At 38.8% G+C, this 22,584-nt stretch overlaps 1 protein-coding gene across 4 annotated transcripts in view; it reads right to left on the bottom strand.

The window, feature by feature from the left end:
* Positions 1-22,584, bottom strand: part of LOC125017783 (nck-associated protein 5-like) — a 63,900-nt gene that overhangs the window by 17,999 nt on the left and 23,317 nt on the right. For all 4 annotated transcript variants that reach the window (XM_047601270.1, XM_047601271.1, XM_047601268.1 and 1 more), the window contains 4 exons: positions 22,183-22,347; positions 17,302-17,370; positions 14,879-14,917; positions 13,676-13,795 (listed from right to left, as the gene is read on the bottom strand). In XM_047601270.1, the coding sequence (XP_047457226.1) occupies positions 13,676-13,795; positions 14,879-14,917; positions 17,302-17,370; positions 22,183-22,347 (393 nt within the window). The remainder of the gene's footprint in view (positions 1-13,675; positions 13,796-14,878; positions 14,918-17,301; positions 17,371-22,182; positions 22,348-22,584) is intronic.

The raw sequence follows: 22,584 nt of genomic DNA, 5'->3' as shown, positions 1-22,584 counted from the left end.
TTAAGCTGAATATTTTATCTCATGCATTTTATTTTGAAACAGACTAGGTGACAGAAGTAGTAGTAAAGCGTTTTCTATCCTTAAAGATAAAACTAAAAGCAACTGAATTTCTGGATATATTTCTCTGGTAGTTGATGTGTTTATGGTATATTTCCTGTAAATTGCACTAAATTGTGAAGTGATATCCAGTCTGCTGCTGCACGGGCCTTTGATTTCTGATCTATTACAATATTGTGTATTTGCATTTTAATTCTATACTTCTTCCTTTATTGGTTTTCATACCGTGCTAGCTATTTATTTTAATTACTTTTAAATGTCTAGCAGTAAGCAACCCTTGCATTAGCTTGCCACAAAGTCCAAATGTCATTCATTACCATAATTCAAAGGATGGTCTCAGACAGGCAGGTCAGGTTTGTGCTCATGATTTATTTATTGTGTCATTCACTCATTTTTAGTTAATTGAAGGAAATTAAATTCACTGAAAGTTGTGATTAATTTAGAATTCTTAACTACCGAAGACAGCTAATGTTGTGGCTTACCGTTCCATTCTGTGTTAGAAACCAAGTCTGTTATAAGGCCTCATTGGTATTATAATCCCTGGCATGCCACATTGGTGCCATTTCCAATCCCGAGTGAACCAAAACTGTCAAGAGTTGTGACCTCATTTAAAACAGCATTGATCTTTTGCAAGGCTGCCATGGAAGCTTCCACTCAAAGTCATTAGTGTCATCTGTTAGCAATAATTAATGTGAATGGGAAATAATTGCATCAGGGGGCTGGGGACTGGAGTGATTTGGTCCTTTCATTGATATTCACCTATTATTTGATTATCTGCGCCGGCCTTTATTTTGAGAGCATGGTGGGACGAGGCCACATTCGACCACGCTTGTGCAGATTAATGGTGAAAGTAATTACAGTCATCATGTCGAGGGGTATCTGAGATTTGATACAAGTGATACGGTTTAACAAAGCGCTCAGAGCGGCACTGAGCTTAGAGTCAAGGGCAAATTTGGAGCAATTCTGCGGAAATAGTTTTTCGTACTTTGTAAATATAATTTTCTATTAATTCAGATGTGACTATTTTACGCTAGAAGTTTAAGGCAAAGAAAATATTTCTGCACATTTGAGTTTGTGCATTGGTTCCACTTTAAAAGTTTTGATATTCTGACATCTGATGAACTATTGCACAAATTCAAGTTTGCAGAAATCTTTTCTTTTGCCCCTGGATTTTGTTTTTTTCCTGCACGTTGACAAAGACCCGTCCAGGTTGAGTGAGAGTCCTCTTACAGTCATGACGCCCTGTTCAAAGACAGTACATCCTAGTTGGTTTGAGAGTTAATACTTTTCCAGATCTACACAGCTGTTTGCATCCTGCATGTTACTTTTATCACAGTAAGAAATAAGTCTCTGATATATATATCAGATATATATATATATATATATATATATATATATATATATATATATATATATATATATATATATATATATATATATATATATATATAAACCTTATTCAAAGAGTTAAAAGCTCAAACAGGGACTTCTATGAAAAGGCCCGAATGGAAAAGAAAAAAATAAATAAATGTATGATACATCTTTAAATATAAGTTAATATAAATGACTGGGTGAGTGTAACTGCAAAGCCAGATTTTAAATGCAACGAAGCTACGATGACCAAGTAATTTCCCTCGTGAATCATTAAAATCTGTCTAAATTTGGAGCTTCTTTAAACATTCATCTCTATGAAGCCAGTTTCTTCGCCTTAGACTCGTTAGCAGCAGCTAATTCAATGTTTAAAGAAGAAAACTTTAAATTTAAGGAGCAACATGGGAGCGAATGGATCCACTAACACATGTAGCTGTGAGGCAGACTCTCATCTCTGAGAGTCATCCAGTCTTTCCCAGTTTGCTCCATGTCAGCTTCTGAAGTTTTCTACCTGCAGCGAATATTTTTATCTTGGATGTAGTTATAGAACGGCAGCTGATAATGCCTGTAGTTCACAGATGAGATGATTAACACTCGTGATTTTCTCCAATAAACATGAACAGTGACACACACATATTGCTGGTTACACTTAAAGATACTAGTTACATTTTATTATACCACCAGAGAAGAAGAAGTATTTATTATATTTGTTGTCTATATTTTGTAACACATCTTGCTTTTGTTGCTTGTTTGGTACAAACAAAATAAAAGTCCATTAAAATCAATGTTGCCATCTCTCAGAGAATATTATTCCCATTTCTAAAATAGTCTTTGTAATCGGTCTCGTATTTATTTAGCGCTTTTCTACATGTTTTACAGTCACGATGACACATCCACCCACTGGTTCACACAATCACACACACATTCAGACGCAAGTGTCAGACGCTGGGAGCGACTCAGGGTTCAGTGTCTTTCTTTAGGAGCATTTCAGGATGTACTGAATCTGTAGCCCTGGTTTGGAGGTGGACTCCTGATCCTCAAACAGGACAAAACATTTGATGTAAACTGTTTCCAGATTCACTTTTGATGCTCTAGCAGGTTTTTCCTCGTGCTGTTCTTCATGTTTTTTTTAGTTGTTACCTAAAGTGTTTTTGTGTGTCTGTCTGTGTCAGGCTGCATCCTGCTGCAGCTATTAACCCTGAAAATCCTGGAAAGACCTGATTTTAAAACTGTTACGTTGTTACCATTGTTATGTGCTGAGAGCGGAAGTTTGTGTGTGTGTGTGTGTGTGTGTGTGTGCGTGTGTCTCCCTCAGGTGATTGTTAGATTAGCTGCCACCTGTGGAGCTCTAGCCTGGAATCCTATTGGCTCTTTCCTCTCAGCAGCTGGCCAATCAGAGACAGAGACACGATTTAAAAACCCTCCAACTCCTTGTGTTGCTCTTTGGCTGCTCTTGTTCTGCTCTCATGCTTGTTGTACCTTGCTATTGTTTTGCTATTGTTTTGCTATGGTTTTGCTTTTGTTTAGCACCCTTGGTAGAGAAGATAGGCAGGCATTTTGTTTCTTTTGTTTCACACCCAGACAGTGTTAAACGAGGCCTTTTTTTGTTGTACTTTATTTCATTTGTTTGGCTCAACCCCTGACAGCTCCTCCTTCACCCCCACTTTATGCAAAACCTTTTACTTGCAGCACATACACCTTGGGGTTTTTGCTTCACTTTCCGTCAGTGTTATGTTGTTCTCTTGTGAGCGTTAAAGATGAGTGTAACAACCATTAAGGGACAAAAGTGATCAGTACTGAAGTAGATTAAAATATTTGTGTAAAATGATAAAAATGGGAACAACGTAACAATATGTTGTACAAACAAAACAAAAATCCATTAAGATCAATGTCGCCACTAATCATTGACAGGTCCAAGACTCTTATAAACCCCCCAAAGAAAAATCCATCCATTATGCATTTAGATTATTGCAAATATTTAAAAAAAAAAAATTGTCAAAATGTAAAAATGTGCTAAAGAATCAACACTGTTGTAAAGTATGATAGCAGAAAGCAGAACTACAACTGCACTATCAAAAAAATAAAATAAAATGGAAAAGGACATTTTTCCATTCTGACATTTCACTCAGAACAGTGAATGTCGAAAGGGGTTTAATTATTCTCTGTTAACACCTATACATGGCTTATTATGATGCTGCATAAGTTGAATTATTACCTACTGTTTAATTTCTAGTCTGTTAACACCTAAAAAGAGCCTGAATAATGCGATGTCCCAGTAAGTTGAAGTCTTCATGTTAAACCTATTTTCGCTGTTGAAGGCTGTTCGACACCTTCAAAAAGGACTGAAAAATTGGTTCCTTGATCTCTCATGTAGGTGTCTGAGTGGACATCACTGTTCAAACCAATTGTCTCTGTCCTTTATCACTACGGGCCCTTTAGATGCGACACCGCATTCAAACAGTAGGTAATCATACTTAAACAATCCACGTTATTTAGGTTTCACTTGGAAATCACACTTTTGTATTGTACGTCGGCTCCCACTTCCTCAAGGGACCAAAAGTAATTGGACAAATGACTCAAAAGCAGCTTCATGGGCTGCATGGGATATTCCCTCATGAATCCTTACATCATTTAAGCAGGTAAAAGATCTGGAGCCAATTCCAGACCATCCCTAGTTCAACAAAAAGAAGAAAGATGAGTGGCCACATCAACAGTTTGGTTCATTCTGAGAAAAGAAAAACACACTGGAGGCCTTGAGAGCTCAAAATGTCCAGGACGATGGTGGATGATCGTAGGATCCACTCCACCCTTACAAAGAAAAACCCTTCACAACATCCAACCGAGTGAAGAACACGCTCCAGGAAGTAGGTGTATCAGTATCTAAGTCCACAATGAACAAAGAAGTTCAGCACAAGGTGCAAATCATCAATCAGCCTCAAAAACAGAAAGATTAAACTTTACCAAAGAACTTCTGAAGAGCCCAGATCTAGGACAAGTAAGATCAAGCTGCACCAGAATGATGGGAAGAAAATGTAGAAGGCTTGGAACGACTCATGATCCAAATCCCATCATATCTTCTCTAAACACGGTGGATGCAGTGTGATGTTATGGGCATGCAGAGCTTCCAGTGGCACTGGGTCACTAGTATTTATTGACAACGTGACAGAAGCAGCTGAATAAATTCTAAAGCGTATAAGGAAAAACTTTCTGCTCAGATTCAGCCCAATGCACCAAAGTTTATTGGACGGTGCTTCACAGTGCAGATGGACAATGAGCCAAAATACACAGCAGAAGCTTTTTGAGGCCAAAAAAAAAAGGTTTATTCTGCAATGACAGAGTCATTAACCAGATCTCGACCCGATCGAGCTGCACTTTAAGACAAAACTTAGGGCAGGAAGACTAACAAACGAGCAACAACTGAAGGCAGTAAAGGAAAAGCATCACAAAGGAGGAAACACAGCGTTTTGGTGATGTCCATGGGTTCCAGACTTCAGGAAGTCATTGCCTGCTAAGGATTCTCATTAAAATATAATTAAGATCTTGTTTATGGTTTTGTTTAAACCTCCTGTTGTGTTCAGTCAAGTCTGACTGATTTTCTCTCTTAAGAAAATTCAATTAATTTCATCTGTTTGTCATGAGATTCGATGACTTTGTTCACACGTGGCTGCAGAACACAAAATAAATTTGGAATTTTTATTTTTTTTTATTTTGTGTATTTATTCAACCTGAATACAGTCATGGTGACCTGCTCAAAAATGAATGGGTAAGACTTCAACACTTCAGACATGAAGTTTTCAAGATTTGGGGCAAAATAAGTCACATCGGTTACTTTTGACCAGGAACACAAAAAATGTTGTGCAACTATTTAAATAATGAAACAGTTTCAAGACAGTGACCTTGGTAAGCATTGAGATAAAGTACTGTGATAAATCCATGAATACACAGCATAAGATGTTACAATCCCTTGTGCCATGAACTGAGGTAAAACACATTTAGGAGCCCAGTCCAACTGAAAAACCGACCAGCAGCTTAGCAGTCAGCTAGCAGCTACAAACCAGCAGGAAGACACCAGCTAACTAGCCTAGCCAACAGCAGTAGGATCTTGACCAGTTCAAACACAGGGTTCATTTGTCCAATTACTTCTGAGCCCCTGAAATGTGGAGGCTTTGTTTAAAAATGGTTTTCATTGTCCAAGCCCTTGAATTAACACCTGAAATCTGCACTACAACTGCATCTTAGTTGGTTAATTTCAAATCTAATATGGTGGCATGTAGAGTCCACATCATGACCATTGTGTCCCTGTCCACATATATGTGGGTACATTCATACCTGCAACAGTCTCAACCAGAGTTTATGTCTTCAGGCTCCTGGTCATTAATGCTTCTTGCTCTCTGCACCTCATCTTCACCACTTCAGTGCTGCTCAGTGTTTTGCCTGCCGGGCTAAGCTCTGGATGCTCTGTGGTGTCAGCAGAGACGAGACGAGAGGAGACGGGCAGGACGCAAAGCTGCAGCTGTAGCATGGCGAGATGTGCTGCTTCACATTTTCAACATTTATCTTTACCAAAAAGAAGGGATGATGTGTTTCTGGGAAGGTGGTACAGGCAATGTACTCAATGATTTCCAAATTAGAGCTTTGTTGTAACTGAATCTGTTTTAAATCTCCTGTGGCAAAAGCAAATATATTTTCCGACACTTCAGAAAGAGAAAATAATGTGTTTTTTACAACATCACAACAGCAAAATCACATGCTGTCCAAAGTGCCTGAAAGGGGCAAATAAAAATGTTGCTCAGATGCTGAATTGCAATAACACTGTGACAGACAATGGTGCCACAGAGACACAAGACTAATAAAATACTCAGAAGAGTCGCAGTCTAATCCTATGAAACCGTAACGCACTGACAGCCCATCACTAACACCGGGCTTTGTGTTCCACGATGGTCGACTGCACAAAGGTACGAAAATGAATCCTCTGGGGTCGAGGGAATAATCAGTTAGCTAAGCCATGTGTATTAATGATGTTCTTATGTCTGCACACAAGCAACAGAGTCGATATTTTACACTAAACAAAAATAAAGTGAAAACAAAACTTCAGGGGCTAATAGGACTAAGTCTTCCCCTGCTAACACACAAAGAAAGAGGAGAAAACTATTTTTTAAATATCTTATAAGAGTTTGGTTTAAATTTTGGTGATGACGAGAGTAGCATTAGCCCCAGCTATGATAGTGAATAAATCTGAGAAACGTTGCTTTGATTTGGGTCTCAGCTCGTCTTAACGGCTGATTAAAGGCGTCCTAAAGCCAGATAATTTGAGAATCACTGATGTAGAGCACTAAAAAGTATAGTGTACCTGTAACTGATGTAACTGTGTGTATTGTGGGTGATATTTCTTTTCCTGTTGTGTTATATTTAATCAGTATTATGCATTTGTTAGACACCAAACTTCACCACCAGGCTCCACTGGCTGTTCTAGTCTCTAGCAGTGAAGTGAACCCACACGTCTTCCTTGTCGTCACGTGATGTGAAACACGTCCTTCTCTGTAAAGAGTCGGCAGGAAAATACTTGCTAAGTGTAAAAGCTAATGATGCTGATGAATGATGCCCATCTCTAGCTAACGCTAACACTGTCAATGGAAGCCAATGTTTGCACACGTAGATACACGTTCATATGTCATGAATTTAAATTTTTTTCCCAGACATTAGAGGATGGATTTTATCCGATAGGCCTAATAATATTTGGAAAATCTAGTTGTGTGACGCATTCATTTTACCAGGTCAACTGAGAAGGACACTTCATCAAATGCTATAAAAGCCCAAAAGTGCAGAACCGATGCTGCTCTGCTTTTTTCTTTGGCCTTGAACACAGGGTAGGTACTTCTCCTATTCATGCACCGTCCACATGTTCTCGTTTTCTTTGCTACAAGCAGCTACAAAAGAAAACACCCACAAAGAGTTGTTCTCACTCTTGTTATCTCTTTTGTGTCGTGAGCAGTTTTGCTGTGACCTTGCTCGGAGTCAGTCATCCTGACTAGAAACAGGTGTGCTGTCATAGTGATTAAGGAACCTAACAAGCGGAACTTGCAGAGAAAAACAAATTTTCCATTTCAATAATTCACACATAATTACCTCTGTCTTATCGGGCAAATTGATACACAACCAATGAGTTATGTCTTCACCATCAAATCCCTCCAACACTTCTCCCATCGCTGACTCTCCCCTTCACTGATGGGGACAATGAAATGACCTGCGCTTCATTTTTTTTCAAGTGCTCTCTGCAGCTGGAACAGAGCGTAGAGTCTAATGGGTTTTGTTCTCTTTGCTCCCTCTTTGTGGAAGCACAGAGGCCATGTGCTCTTGTTACAGCAATCACGTTGATCATCTGGACTCTGAGGCCGACTGGAGTTCAATACGGAGTTCAATAAACTAGTGACCTGGACTTTAAGCCTGTTACATTCTCTTTTCACTCTTCGGGTTACGAGAACAAGAAAGAAGTTTGTTTTGGCCAAATAGTTTATACTTAAAGTCCTCGTAGGGGCACGTGAGCTAAACACTGCAGGAGATAGATGATGATGTGATTGTTGTTATTTCCAGACATTGGATGTTGAGCTGAGAGAACTTTTTCTCGAGGGCTGTAAGAACAAACTTCTTGTAGACAAAAGAGAACTAATGAAGAACAATGGAACCATGTTGTAAAGAAAGTAAAGAAAGATTAGTCCCATTTAATATTTGAAAGGTAATTCCAGTGATTTGGGACGAACTGTGTCTCTGTGGCCTGGAGGTCGACCCAGTCCATGATCTGGAGCTGCTCCTCTGGGAACTGATCACACCGCGCCCGCAAAATAAATAGTTTGGGAAGGTTTTATATGGGGATGGAGAGAAGAGTGATACTGTACATCGTCAGATACCACTAAAAGTTTTCCTACCAGAAACATCCAAAAATATTATAATGATATTTTGTTCACCCAGATTGAACTTCTCTACTTTATTCTTATATCTCAGAACCTTTTTTTTTTTTTTTTTAACGATTTAACTGGTGAAAAATACAACTAATAATTAATATTTAAGCTTTGGGTGTGAGATAAGTATGTTCCACTACTAATTTAACCTCTGAGACTGGCAACGCTGCGTTTGTGAATCAAAGGCTCCACATTTCTACCAGCAATGTTGGGTTATTAACCTTCTGAAACACTGAAATCAGGGAGTTGTGGTCTAAAGGAATTTACCATCAACACCAACAAACAGATACCAACCAAGTTCACCAGTAGTGGTGAAAGACAGCAGGTCAAACAGCTGAATATTAACCTTAATTTTTACTATAAGACCCTGGTTAATCAGACACAGGACAAAAGGTTCTGCAGCTACAACAACTCTTCTCCAACAGACTCAGCAGAGCATCGCTGCACTGATGTAGAGCTAATTATCAATTTATCCTTCCATAGCAAACCTGCTCCATGAATGCAGATAGTGAGAGATTATCAGGAGCCACACTCACAACCCAAAGAGACCTTTAAAACTCGAACGCCTGCCTCCTGCATGATGATCATCTCAGTTTGATTTGAGGAGTTCAGGAAAGTTTTATTCTCCCAGACGTACGATAAAGACCAAACAATCATCTCAAACTCCACATGTGGAATCTGAGCCGGTAACACGTAATCATCGATTCTCATAAAATTAGCTCCAGTTCATTTCTAAATAACTTCACATTCTCCGTGAAGACGTTTTGTCAGACAGATAGAAATCTCACTGGACGTTTTCGCTGGCAGTATTTGCGAGACATTAATTAATCGTTCCCTACGGACACAAACAAAACTTTAAAAAAAAAAGAAAAAGAGGCACAACTCTTTTCTGTGCTTCTGAAATGATGACTCCCTCTGATGTTTATGGTGCAACCTTGATGAGTTAAGTAGCAACTAATGCAGTTAGCTAACGTTAGCTTGATATGAGCATGGATGTAGCAGTTTCAGAACTTAAATATGTTTTTTCAAGGGAATAAATTTATATGTGCCCTAGATCTAGAGGTTGGGAAACACTCTCTCAGGTAAATATAGTTTTAAAACAATAAATATGGTTATAAAACTGAATAAATTAAGTACATGTGGTTTAATAAGGAGTAAGTTAATAGATAAAAACACATTCAAGCCACAAAGAACTTCATTTTTTATCTAATATTACAAAAAAAATACTTTTTTTTTTGTCCTATTCTTGTTTTTACTTGTTTCACAGATTCACAGTATGAAAAGGCCATAAAAGTCTGCATTGACTCTACACAGGCTGAACTCTCTCACTTCCTCCAGGCTGTTTTTAGGTCCACACATAATAATAATGAATAGTTTTAATAAAAGTTCTTTGTGTTTTGCTTGATTCCTTGTATTTTACTGAATAAACTTTTTAAAGAGGTTGGATAAACTGGCTAATAATATTATTATTTGACATTTTCCTTTTTATTAAGACCAGATTCTGCAGGTAAAACTCACCTGGACACAACCTGTGACTTGGACTTGATCCCATCTCTGCTTCCTACTAAATAATATAGTAACTACTCAATAAAAACCAAAAAAATATATATATCCCAAATAATCAAAGCTTGAGGACAAGGAGTTCACTGCACCACTGTTTTCAGAGCAGCTATTCGATAGTACAGCACACGGTTTATGTCATGTGTTTGTAATTGGCTTCACTAACTCCTGCTGGTCACAGCGAGCGATCGTCATTACGGTTAAAAAAAAAAAAAAGAAAAAAAAGCCAATTTCTCCGTCTATACAGCTTCCAACTTCTCGAATGTGGAACTGAAATAAATTGCTAACAAGCTGGGCTCAGCCATCCATTTTTCCTCCGCGATCAGCTCAGAACCATCCGTCCGTCATCCTTCATCAAATATTAATGGTCGAATTTTCAGCTGCCCTCAGATTCACGGAGTCATTTTTACTATCACACTTTCTTTTATTTTATTTCATTGGTTGCAACCAGGGCTTGACATTAAGGACATTAAGGAATTTCAGCAGTGACGGGAAGCACAGACACTCCCACTCCCACGGGCTGAGTTTATATAAATATTTTAATTGCAGTTTTCTCAAACGGCTTCTGAAATACTAAACGAAGCGGTGGAGTGATAATGTGGAGGCCATAGTCGTACTGAGAAAACCCAGGAAAAGAAAAAGGATTGAGAGACAAAGAAAAAAAGGTGTTTAACTTTAACTCACTTAATAAGTAGGAAAATGGAGTTTTATCCGAATATTACATGTAATTTATTTGGAGAGGACAAAACACTGGATACGTGGCTGAAGAATAACATGTCCCTGGAAAAGAAAAGAAAAGAAAAGAAAAGAAAAAAGCAGAACGGGCAAGAGAGGTGAAAATAACTAGGAAGCTAATTTTGCACAAATAAAATCCCCCTGAATCATTATTTTGAGTCAGGTTATTGAATAATTCAGTTGTAGGGCTTTTAATATGTGATAAGAAACCACATGTTTTATTACTATAAACTGCATATTTTCATATAAAAGGAGCTTTAGGCCGAAGTACAACCTCATCGGAGCTGGATGCCTGATAATGACCTGCAGTGTTAAACATTTGTTGATATTTAAGGGTCATTTACATTTAAAAAAAACGCTGCCATGAGGATCATTATTGTGTCTAGTGAAAATGCTGAGTGGGTAGAAAGTTTGGAAAACAAACAGTCACAGCAGCTGGCAAAACTGGTTGCAACACTTCTCTCGTTTGCAGTTTACACAAAATATTACAAGAAATAAAGTCTTGACATATTTCACTCTGTGTGTAACGGATCCAGATACTATATGGGTTTAACTTTCTGAAGTGACTGACAAAAAATATTGAACTTTTTCACATTATTCTAATGTTTTAGAAATTATTTATACAACCTGAGACATCACAGCCCAGAGACATCAACACTCACACGTTTACAACAGTTTCTTTCCAGCCACTATCGGGATAATAACCAAGGACATGAAGGCTGGAAGGAATCACTGCATCCACACCATGAACACTTAACACCTCTACAGACAATCTCATCACACAGCTCACACACTGGAGAGCAGCTACTTCACTGTGCACTTTTACATTTATATTCGTTTTTTATACTTTCACAAAGTGTGTGTAGTGATAAAAGTGTTGCCATTTAAAATGTTTACCTTGTACTTTCTTGTCTCTTCTTGTATCTGTGCACATGAGAATGAAGTCTGTTCTACTTTATTCTCTATTTGTGCCAGATTTCAGCATGAAAACAGATGTTTGCGATGCTGCGTGAGTCCCCCAGTGATGGAAGCATGTGTTATAATCACTGTTTACCAGCTGGAGCGACTGGCTGTGTGTGTCTGAGGCAACAACACTCACTTTAAAGTTGCACTAATTGATTTGTCAGGAAATTAAAGAACAGAACTAATACATGACACTGACATTACGATATCCTCTCCTTTTAGCCTTTTTTTCTGATTTTGTTTGCTGTTTGGTACTTTGTTTTAATATGTTTGTTTTATTTTGGTCACAACAAAGAAAAGAAAAGCAGTACAGTGCGTTTCATACATGCATCATGGTGTTTGTGTCATACTATTCAGTACAATGTGCATACGATTCATTCTTCCCAGAGTTCAGTACATTTCTCTATTTCAAGTCTTAAAACAAAGGTGAGTCTCTCCATACTATAGATTACTTTTACACCACTGGTCCAGGTTTGGGCGGTCGATTTGCTACGATCTGCTACTTGTCAAAAGTATCTTCACTAAGTATTTATCCGTGTGTAGGACTGTTTCAGGTGTTTGTATCAAGATATAAAGTAACAAAAGAGAAATCTGGCTCCACCTTCATTATTTTGTTAATCTCAGATGCTGGATTTTTGGACAAGGCCAAAAGACATGGAAATGATTCTCCATAGATGTTCCACATTGTCTCCAATAAATCTGAAACTCGTTGCCTGTTGGTAAATGAGAACCAAGAAACCTAAAGAGAATGAGCTAAAAGCGTGTGCACTGTCGAGTCAGTTTATTTCCTATGCATTTTTATTTTCTCCAAGATATTTGGGATCAGTAGGATCCAAGAACTACAAAACCTAAGCATCGTCTCTCAACAGGAAGTAGTTTTTGAATAAAACTGTGTACTCATACTGTATGTGGACACTGGGATTATTTCAATACAGAATTGAAATATTTTCAATATTTATATTATAATAAAGTCACCAATGTGTGACATATTCTAAAACTGTTTATTTTAATACCTGAACATGACTAAGCAAAGATAGAACAATGAAGTCCCAACGTCTTCAAATGAGAACTTGCTAATAAATCACTTGCTCCATGACTGATGAGGTGATTGAGCTACAAACCTTTTAAAGCTCATTTAAGATATTTAAAGGAAGTAGACGCTGGCATATTTAAGTGAGGACCTTTTACATACTGACAGACGTTGGTAATAACATTTATAGGCCCATTAATGGTGAAAACAAGACATTTATTTAAACATCTGCCCCAAAGAGTTACACTGTAGAATCTAACCTCTGATGTAGCAAACATGGCGCCATGGTTTGAGTTGGACAGAGTCTCTCTATTACACGGCCATGTCCACTAATGAGGACAACGGGTTTAAATGAAGCAGAATAAGCTGCAATAAAGGTCTCAGGAGGTTAAGATGGTGCAAAGCTACGAGCTTTTACCTGTGAAAACACACGCTGTAATTTAATCTTCTCTCTGAACAAAAACAACAGTGAGTGCAGCTTTAAAGCTCGACAGCGCCGTTAGCAATGGAGCGCAACGACTGAACAATCGGTTGTCGCGGTGGTACAGGAGGGCTCAGGTTTTATCCAATTATTCCCTCTACGGCTCAGAGCTTTCCAATTAGAGAAATCTGTTCAGCTTTGTCTACGATTTCTACTCCTCCGTTTCCTAACGACGGCAGGATGAGAGGTGTGACTCACTATTAGACTAAAATCTGACATAATTAGTGAAAGAGAGGAGCTGGGTGGAGAGACGGTAACGCCTGTTTGATCACTTACACTCAAGCAAGCAACTGTGACAATAATTACACAGCTTGAGAAAGAAGGAAGAAGTTAAATCCACATGTAAAAACTGCAGCAGCCGATAATCTTAATTAAATACTTTATGGGTTGTATTCTCCTTCTTTGTGCTCCTCAGTAACCTTCAGAAGAGGAGCACGGCTCATGTAAGATTCAGGTTCAGCCTCAAAGCACCCGCGGTTGTGTCAGTGTGTGTTTGTATCCGCGGAGCTGATCTGCTCCTACCTGGGAGACGGGAACCGTGGACATTTTGACACGTTGTTGAAACAGGACGCTCAGTATGCGGTTTTGTTGCTCCAAGTCAAAAACACGAGTCCTCAGTTTCACACATTCCTCTTTCAAGTCCTAGAAAAAAGAGGAAAAATCAACAGCTGTGATGCGAATAGAGATTATTATGCTCTACTTTCTATTTATCTGATGGTGATGGATGTTATTTTAATCTGAATTCAGGAGTTAATTAACCTAAATGCATCATTTTCAGTATGTGCATGTTGGATTTACCATGGTCTCATTCACTCAAATTATTACTGCCTGCAGTGATGAATTTAAAACATATTTTATCAGCTGAAACGTATGAAACGTGGTATTGCTGATTAATATAATAACAATTAATTGGAGCTGTGTTACCCTGTGTATCCTGATTGTTTGTCCATGTACTAAACATTTCCTCTACATGTTTTATTTTTATCTAACTGGTCTGTCCTCTGCTACAGGACAGGACACACATTTAACACATATTTATCTAAAAGCCACAATTTTTCAAAGCACTTTTAACATTTGCATTTGTAAATTCTTCAGCTTTTACTGAGTTTAAATGATAATTTCTACTCTTAAAACTCTGTGCAGAACTGTCCATTCACTGCCCATGTATTTCTTTTGCATGTGTGATTATCGCTGCATGTTCTAATTCTATTCTGTGATATAAACTAATCCAAAACAGTCCACACTGAACAGAATTATTGAAGCCCTTAACTCAGAATATGGCATTGAAATACTTGGTGATAACCACTTGGAAAGGACAAGTGGTTATTTATTCCAAATAAAAATATCAGAAAGTACATTTGATAAATGTTACAACACAATGGCATCATGTCCCACCACTGCAAGGTTAAATAAATGTCAGGCATTGTTGTTTCCTTTTGGCTTTTTCTTTACTTTTACACATTTTTCTCTTTATTGCGGAGAAACAGTGTGTGTTGGATTAAATGTGTAATTAACGTAATATATTTTCATTATCACCAGTTATGTTCTTGATTAATTTGAGTGTCTATAAAAGGGCAATAAATAAATAAAGTTTCTTCTAATTTACTTACAACTGAGGACAAAACCACTAAATGGTTTTAAATTTTCTTTTTCCTCTTTTTATTATCCTCTTATTAATTTTTTTATTTATTTCATTGTTTCAGTGCTGCAGAGACACAAACAAACCTTTTGTGTTAAGAGGGCCTGGACCACCTGGTTAGCCACCTGCAGGAGACACATAAAGGACAGATAAACACACTGATATATAGATGCACGTGTTAAAATGAGCGTGGTCATTATTTTAGGATAAGTTTCATAACTGTGTGTGGTGCTTTGAGATGCAGCGTAAATGAAGTTGACCCCGTATTTTGTCTTCACAGTTTCTTACAAACAGATAAATTCTGAGTGATGGTAAATAAACAGTAGGAAGGAGTTACTGTAGTTGACTTCATCTAAAGCACATGCAGAACCTCTGTCTGTGTCTTTTTAGGTAATAAATTCGTTGCTGTGATGTAATTTACACAAGGTGAGCTTTCAGTTCTGAGCTCTGGGTCTGTTTATTGTGTTTTTTAGTTTCACATGAATAGAAATAAAGACGTTTTCTTTCCCGTTTATTTTGATTTCTGAACTGGAAGCATATATTATGTCTGGACACAGGGACAATAAGTGTGTCCCCACTTTTTTTTTTGTGTGTGTCCGCATCAAAATGATTTCCCTTCACCCCTTTCATCTTTCTATCAAAACCTCGGCTCATTCAGACCATGACAGGAAGCCTCTGAATACTGTCCCTCCCTCCCTCCCTCCAAAAAAAAAAACATCCATGTGCATAATAAGACTCAACAGCAGTGGAAGAGAAATTAATCCCACAGCAGAAACTCTGAAATTCCTGTCCTCAGCCCGAACACGTTAAATTCTCATGGGCAGCCGTCTCCATGGTAACAAGCCCATTAGTGAAAGAAGCTGCTAGGAAATAAAATAAAGTGGAACTCGGTCTTGCCAGCAGGAGAGAGATGGAGGGGAGATGAAGAGAGTCCGAGGGACACGACGGAGGAAATAAAGAGGGAAGGAGCTGCATGTGAGGCCTGGGAGCCTCCTGCTCTTATTCTCACGTCGCCCGGAGCTCTGTGGTCGGCCTGCATCCATTAGAGGTGTTCCCTCCTCTGGACGTCCCTCAGTGGACTTCACTAACGCTTCAGACAGTCACTGAACACATGCTAACTTTGCTCAGCAGGCTAAAGTTTAAGATGAAAAACATACGTGTAATTATTTTGTCGGGTAAAATTGATCCTCTTGATTTTCTGTCCAAGATATAACGAATAGATGTGCATTAAGTACGGAGCTGGAGGGCAGCAAAGCTAAACCTAGAGACTGGGAATAAAACTAAAATAGATCTTAAAGTTCAAATGTGTTTATATCAGTTTAGGAAAACCCTGCCTTCAACTAACAGAATACTAAAACAACAACTCTTTATGTGTAGGAAAGGCTGAGATAATGAAAGGATGAGGACATTTGTAATTTCATGATGTTTGAGAAATATTGTAAATATTATAGATATTACTAAGAAATGACTAACTAACTAAACTGACCCCCTAACTTCCTCTTACACTTGACTATTTTGAGTTATTTAAAAATATTGATGGCACTGATGTTTACGTGGAGTCAATATGAAGCCACTGGAAACCATTAGTTTAATTTATAGTTTCATTTACTGCTGCATAAATAAGCAACAGTGGGAAACAAGTGTTGGCATAACACACTAAAGTGCTAAGTTGCATTGTGGGTAATGTTTGCACCAGGTTTTGCAGGAGTAAACAATGAATAAAACGTGTCAAACATGGAGCTGTTTTATTAGTGCAGTTCAAACTAGTGAAACCACAGTCGGCTTATGAAAATGCTTAAGGCAGGTTTGAGGTTGTTACTAACTCAGAAATATTGGTGGGAGTTAAAGTTTGGTGAGCAGGTGGGGGCGTAGCCACCTTAGATCTCCTCCACCCGTCTCTCAGAGAGGCCACGGCTGTTCCGTGATTTTATTTCTGCACCAGGTTGTAAACTTGTTTATCTGCTGTTAACTTGGACGTTTTAATGTTAAAGTCTACAGGGACCGATGCAGCATCGAGTCACCGTTCAAGGAGCCGCGCTTGGCCTCGTTTTTCAACATTTGGGTTTAACACTTGCTTAATTAGCTGTATGTGTTTAGAAGAGGTAGGAAGACTTTTCCTCCTCTGAATGGAGCTGTTTACTCCGGCCAAGATAATTAACCACTTCCTAGTCTCCAAGCTCCTGTAAATACAGGAAATCTTAATCTTGAAAATGACCTGGAACAACAAGTCTTTGCGTATCAGTCCGGTCGACTCACTTCTTCTTCTTTTTAAATCCTCTCATACAACTTATTTCTTCTCTTTGACTTTAAACTCAGTTTGAAACATTTCCTCTTATTGTTTTTATTGTTTGATTGTTTTAATATACTGTTTTATCCATCTTTATGCCTGTGCACTTCTTAGCGTCTTATTGTTTCTTTGTTTCGTGTTTTTATTTTATCGGTCCTAACGTCTGCGTCGAATGGAGACGGATTAAATGTGGGACTGTGCGGTGCCTTTGACGACACTCACCTCGTCCAAACAGCGTTCGTACTGTTTCCTCTGGTTGTCATTTTCCATCGACAGAGCTGAGTTCTCTGCCTGTAGAGACAAAACACACACAAGCGTGAGTGGCATTAATAATGTTTGTGCATGCAGTTCATTTTAGCAAAAACAAATGTGAGCTTTTGGTTCCGTTCGCTCAGATACAGACACAGAGAGACATAAGTGGACAGAGGCGTTCTCCCTGCAGACCTGTGGGATTTATGGCTGCACCAGAGGAAGACGTTTCTAAATGAGTTCTGAATTCCAGGCATCCAAACTGCATCCAGCCGAGCCTCGCTGTGTCTGTGAGGCAGACTGGAGGTTCCCCAGGTATAATTCGATTACTGACAGAGGTTTTGCCCGACAGGGAACAGAAACCATTCTTGGAACTCGGGAGGTGACTCTCCACTAAAATGATTAATCCAGTAAATCTTCGAGCCTCGGCCACCTGAGCAGGCTTATTTCACTTAGGAGCTGTGGGCGGAGGTTTACAGAAAATCACAGAATTGGCTGATTACAGGAGGAGTAAACAAAGTCTTAACTCTGAACCAAGCTACTGAAGCTGCTCCAACACCTGGCAGCTGAAACCATAAAGATTAATATCTCAACACAATAACCAGCGTATAGACTGACTATAGACTACAGACTAAAGAAAGGAGATATCTGGTAAAAATGTTTTTGGAAGGAAGTCAGTATAGACTCACTTGCCACTTTATTAGGTACACCTATTCAGTTGCTTGATAACACAAATATCTAATCAGCCAATCACATGGCTGCGATTCAATGCATTTATTCATGTAGAGGTGATCAAGACAACTTGTTGACGTTCAAACTGAGCATCAGAATGAGGAAGAAAGGGGATCTACTGGGATTTTCACACACAACCATCTCTAGTGAAAATGCCTTGTTGATGTGAGAGGTCAGAGGAGAATGGGCAGACTGGTTGGAGATGATAGAAAGGCAACAGGAACTCAAATAACCACTGGTTCCAACCAAGGAATGTAGAATACCATCTCTGAACGCACAACACGTCCAACCTTGAAGAAGATGGGCTACAGCAGCAGAAGACCACACCGGGGGCCACTCCTGTCAGCTAAGAACAGGAAACTGAGACAGTTCACACAGGCTCACCAACACTGGACAATAGAAGACTGGAAAAACGTTGTCTGGTCTGACGAGTCTCGATATCAGGGTCAGAATCTGGAGTAAACAACATGAAAGCATGGATCCATCCTGCCTTGTATCAATGGTTCAGGCTGGTGGTGGTGGTGGTGGTGTAATGATGGTAGGGTCATGGTTTAAAGAGATTCTCATCATAGATGTTCAGCCGACAAATCTGCAGCAACTGTGTGATGCTGTCATGTCAATATGGACCAAAACCTCTGAGGAATGTTTTCAACACCTTTTTGAAAGTATGACATCAAGAATTAAGGCAGTTCTGAAGGCAAAGGATCCAACCTTTTACGAGCAAGGTGTACCTAATAAAGTGGCCAGTGAGTGTACATTCAGAGCTGAACCCCCAGACGGATCCTGCTGCAGAAATAAGTCACTACAAAGATGTAAATGTTTGGCTTCGTGCTCACAGAGATGCTCCTTCATCTACAGAGAACGTCCTTCAGTGTTTTAGGCTTAACTCTCAGATTCCAGTGGAATTTATTAATGGGGGCAGAAAGTCCACAATTTCTCCTCTCTTATTTATTTATTTATTTATTGTTATCATAAGTTATAGGGAAAGTACCCAAGTGTGACTTAATGACTGGAAAGTACTTTTAAACTAAATGGAAAAAACCCACTAATGTTTCTCCAGTTTGGAATTAATGTTTAATTACAGCGCGGTAGAATAAAGGCAACAGCATGAAAACTGAATAACCACATAAACCAACGCAATTTAAGACGCCACTTCATTCAGAAACGTTACGCAGGCTTCCTTAAGTACCACAGTACCACCACAGAAAGTAAAATACTACACAACAATCACTGACCTACACTAGCAAGTATCCATGCAGGTAGTTATAACTTGAACTGTACTTCAGGCTCAGAAAGCAGATGTGTGGGTTGACCACTATCATATACACAGAAACATGGCAGATGTAAGTAAACACAAAACACAAACCTGGTCTGGTCATGACGAACATGCACATGTACAAAATAAATCACCAGTCCTGGCTCCTTATGTGTCTCCTTTGCTCTTTGTTAATGAATATGATGTTTACACACTTTGTAAAAGCAAAAAAACAACATATATGTCACAGTATTAACTTTCAAACCCCTTTATGTTTGGAATATTTTCTGTATTGTGGTCATTAGCCTTTGTGCACATATAATCCTGTCTTTGCTTTTGCTGAATTTCATCTGTTCTCCTCCTCTGGATTAGTTGTTTCCATTATTTCTTTTCCTTGTATTAGCCTAATGCTGCAGGGTTCTAGTTACCTCAATCGTAAATATTCATTAAACATAAAATGACGCCTTAGTTTCTCTGTGCGTGTCACACGTTTCCCTCCTTCCTCCTCATCATAACATTATTTGTGGTATTTTCACATTAAAAAACTTAAAAACACATGAACAAACCAGAGTTAACATCCAATCAGCAGCTTAACCTATATCATCTTTAACGGCGCAGGGCTCAACATTAAGGCCTTTTCATTGGTTACGTCCCGCTGCATCACAACAGGACGCACAGTCTCCGTGTCTTTGTCTCGTGAATGGACTCGATTACCCATCAGTCACAGCTGAGGTGGTGCATTAACAAACCTTTATTTTTGTAACTCTCCACGTTATTTCGTGGCTCTTGAGCCAGGTTTTAACCTTCTATGCAAACACTGGATGCTGCCTGTCATCAGTAACTACACATCACGACACATATTCTACTTTTCACCGTCAGCTTTCACGTCATGGATTCAGTGAAGCTGCTGTGGCTTCAGTTTAAGTTTATTTATTTATGTTAAACTGAAGTTAAACTGAACACTCTGAAGTATATTGAGGTAGTTCACTGCAAAGAGCTGCTGCTGTGGCTTAAAATTAGTGATGTTTGATATCACTGATTTACTTTCTGACCCGATAATAATAAAATTCAAGCTGGTATCGGTGATACTGATCTGATCCTGTGTGTAAATGAGCCCTAATGTGTCTGGTAAACCTAAAAACAGTGGTGTATTTCAAATCATAGCTTCATCAAGAATATAAGACATCAGAGCCATTTATTAATTTATGTTAAACTCTGAAGTATATTGAGGTAGTGGCCTCATTTACTATAAAGCCGAGCTAATACGACAACAGAAAAACCAAACAGAGACACAATCATACAAAATATGTGAAAACAATAAGACCATTAAAATAAATGATTGTTTAACTATTAACAACTACTATAAAATGTAAACTTGCATCTTAACTCTGACCCTGTTCTCTCCAATGACTGAAGTATCGAAAGTGTCGATATTTTGATTTGAGAATTTAGAGCCTAAAGACCTGGTATCAGAAGTATCGACATTTCAGCATCGATCCACACATCACTCGTGAGGAACGTCTCTGTCTGTGTTTTCCACGGCTTGTTTGAAACTTTTTTTTAAGCGTATTGCAGCAGTTGGGTGCGGAGCTTCAGGCTAACAAATAATGATCTGTTTGTGCAGACCTTCATGAAATCTTTATATATTTCCACGCAGTTTGCATTAGTCGGACATTTCAGCAGTTAGATCACTTTTACACGACTGAAACTTTAGAAGGGTAAAATCAGTAGAAGTGTTAAATGTGCACAGGACAAATAAATGCTGGTACGTTTAACCACACGGTGCATCTAGAGGGAGACAGGACAGAGCATTAGCTGTGCAGACGCTTTGTGTTTCAGCCATGACAGGTGCTTTAATTAAATCCTCATCAGCACTGAGGTGTGACGTTCAATAACCAGCCCTGATCTGCTGACACTGTGTTCACCTTTTGCAACACCAGTATCAAAAATAGTAAAACAAACCACCGGAAAATGGTAACAGGAGTGGTAAAAGTATGATTGCTATAACTGCTTTAATACATTTATGAAGCAGAATCTGATGTGAATCCATTTTCAGGTGTTCTTGTTCTTTGCTTTGCAGGGGATAAAGGAGAGACATAATGAGACCTCTCAGCAGATGCTAAGTCCTATTTCCTTTTCAGCGGGGAAGGTGTAGCAGAGAGACGTACTGTACATTCACTGGAACACTGACTCCGAACGTTAACTACCCTGTCTATCGCCTTTTAATCACCACCTCCTGGATACGAGTAACTCCTTTGTCTTTGGTAGTTTCCATGCCCCTCGGACGGCTCTCGAAACAACAACGCGGCCTCATTTTCTGTGATATTCAAAGACGCACGGCGAAGCACAGTAATCATATTTGTTTGTCATATTTTCAAATGGAGGCAGCTACGGATTCAGAGGCTCTGCTACATTTGTGAATGTTTCCTTTTAGAGCTGCTTAACTAAAAACTAAAACTACTTTGGCTTTGCTACAAAGTAAAATCAATTAACATGTTTTATAGTTTTCATCATTGGGAGATTGGAATTAATTCTTTTTTTATTATTATTTTAAAACAGTATAAACCTGGAAGACAGACAGAAACTGGTCACAGAGACTTATAAACAAGTGCTCTCTTCAAAAAAAGAGTATTTCCTAAGTAACGAAGCAACAAAACCAATCAATGTCAGCCTCTGGGAACCTGATGCACCGTCCTTGAGCTGCCTACTTATTCGGAGACTCTACAGATATCAAATAAAGTAAATTTAATTGTAGTAGCCCCAATATCGTATTCAATCTCACACGGGGGAAGGACCTGGGGAATAAGAAACCTGGAGGAGGAGGAGGAGGAAAGGGGAACGGTGGCGAGCCATGCAATCCACTTTACCTCCAGCACTCTGAGTCGCTCCAGCAGGGGATTGCTGTCTTTGGAATTGTCCTCTGAGTTGTCCACTCCATCACCGTCCTCGGGTGAGGTGGGTTTCTCCGCCACCGTGGACGTGGGACCCTCCAGACTGTCCTGTTGCTTCCACATTTCCTCCAAGAGTTTGTCCTGAGACGCAGAGACGAGACCAAAGATGTTTGACTTGACGTCACAAAGGAAATGAAAATGAAGTTTTCTAATGGGTCAATATATAAAGTTTCTTCTAAATATAATATGTACAGTTGAGTAAATTGAAAGTTATTTATGAATATGTTGTAGTAACACTGTTGACTCACACACGACTTTATATTAAATAATTAATAAAGAGGAGGAAGAACAAACCTTAGAGCAGGTCATGTGACTTCA

This window comes from Mugil cephalus, chromosome 12 (assembly GCF_022458985.1).
Source record: "Mugil cephalus isolate CIBA_MC_2020 chromosome 12, CIBA_Mcephalus_1.1, whole genome shotgun sequence".
Taxonomy (NCBI): Eukaryota; Metazoa; Chordata; class Actinopteri; order Mugiliformes; family Mugilidae; genus Mugil; species Mugil cephalus.
Note: the sequence above shows the minus strand (reverse complement) of the source record. Positions and strands in the feature narration are given on the sequence as shown.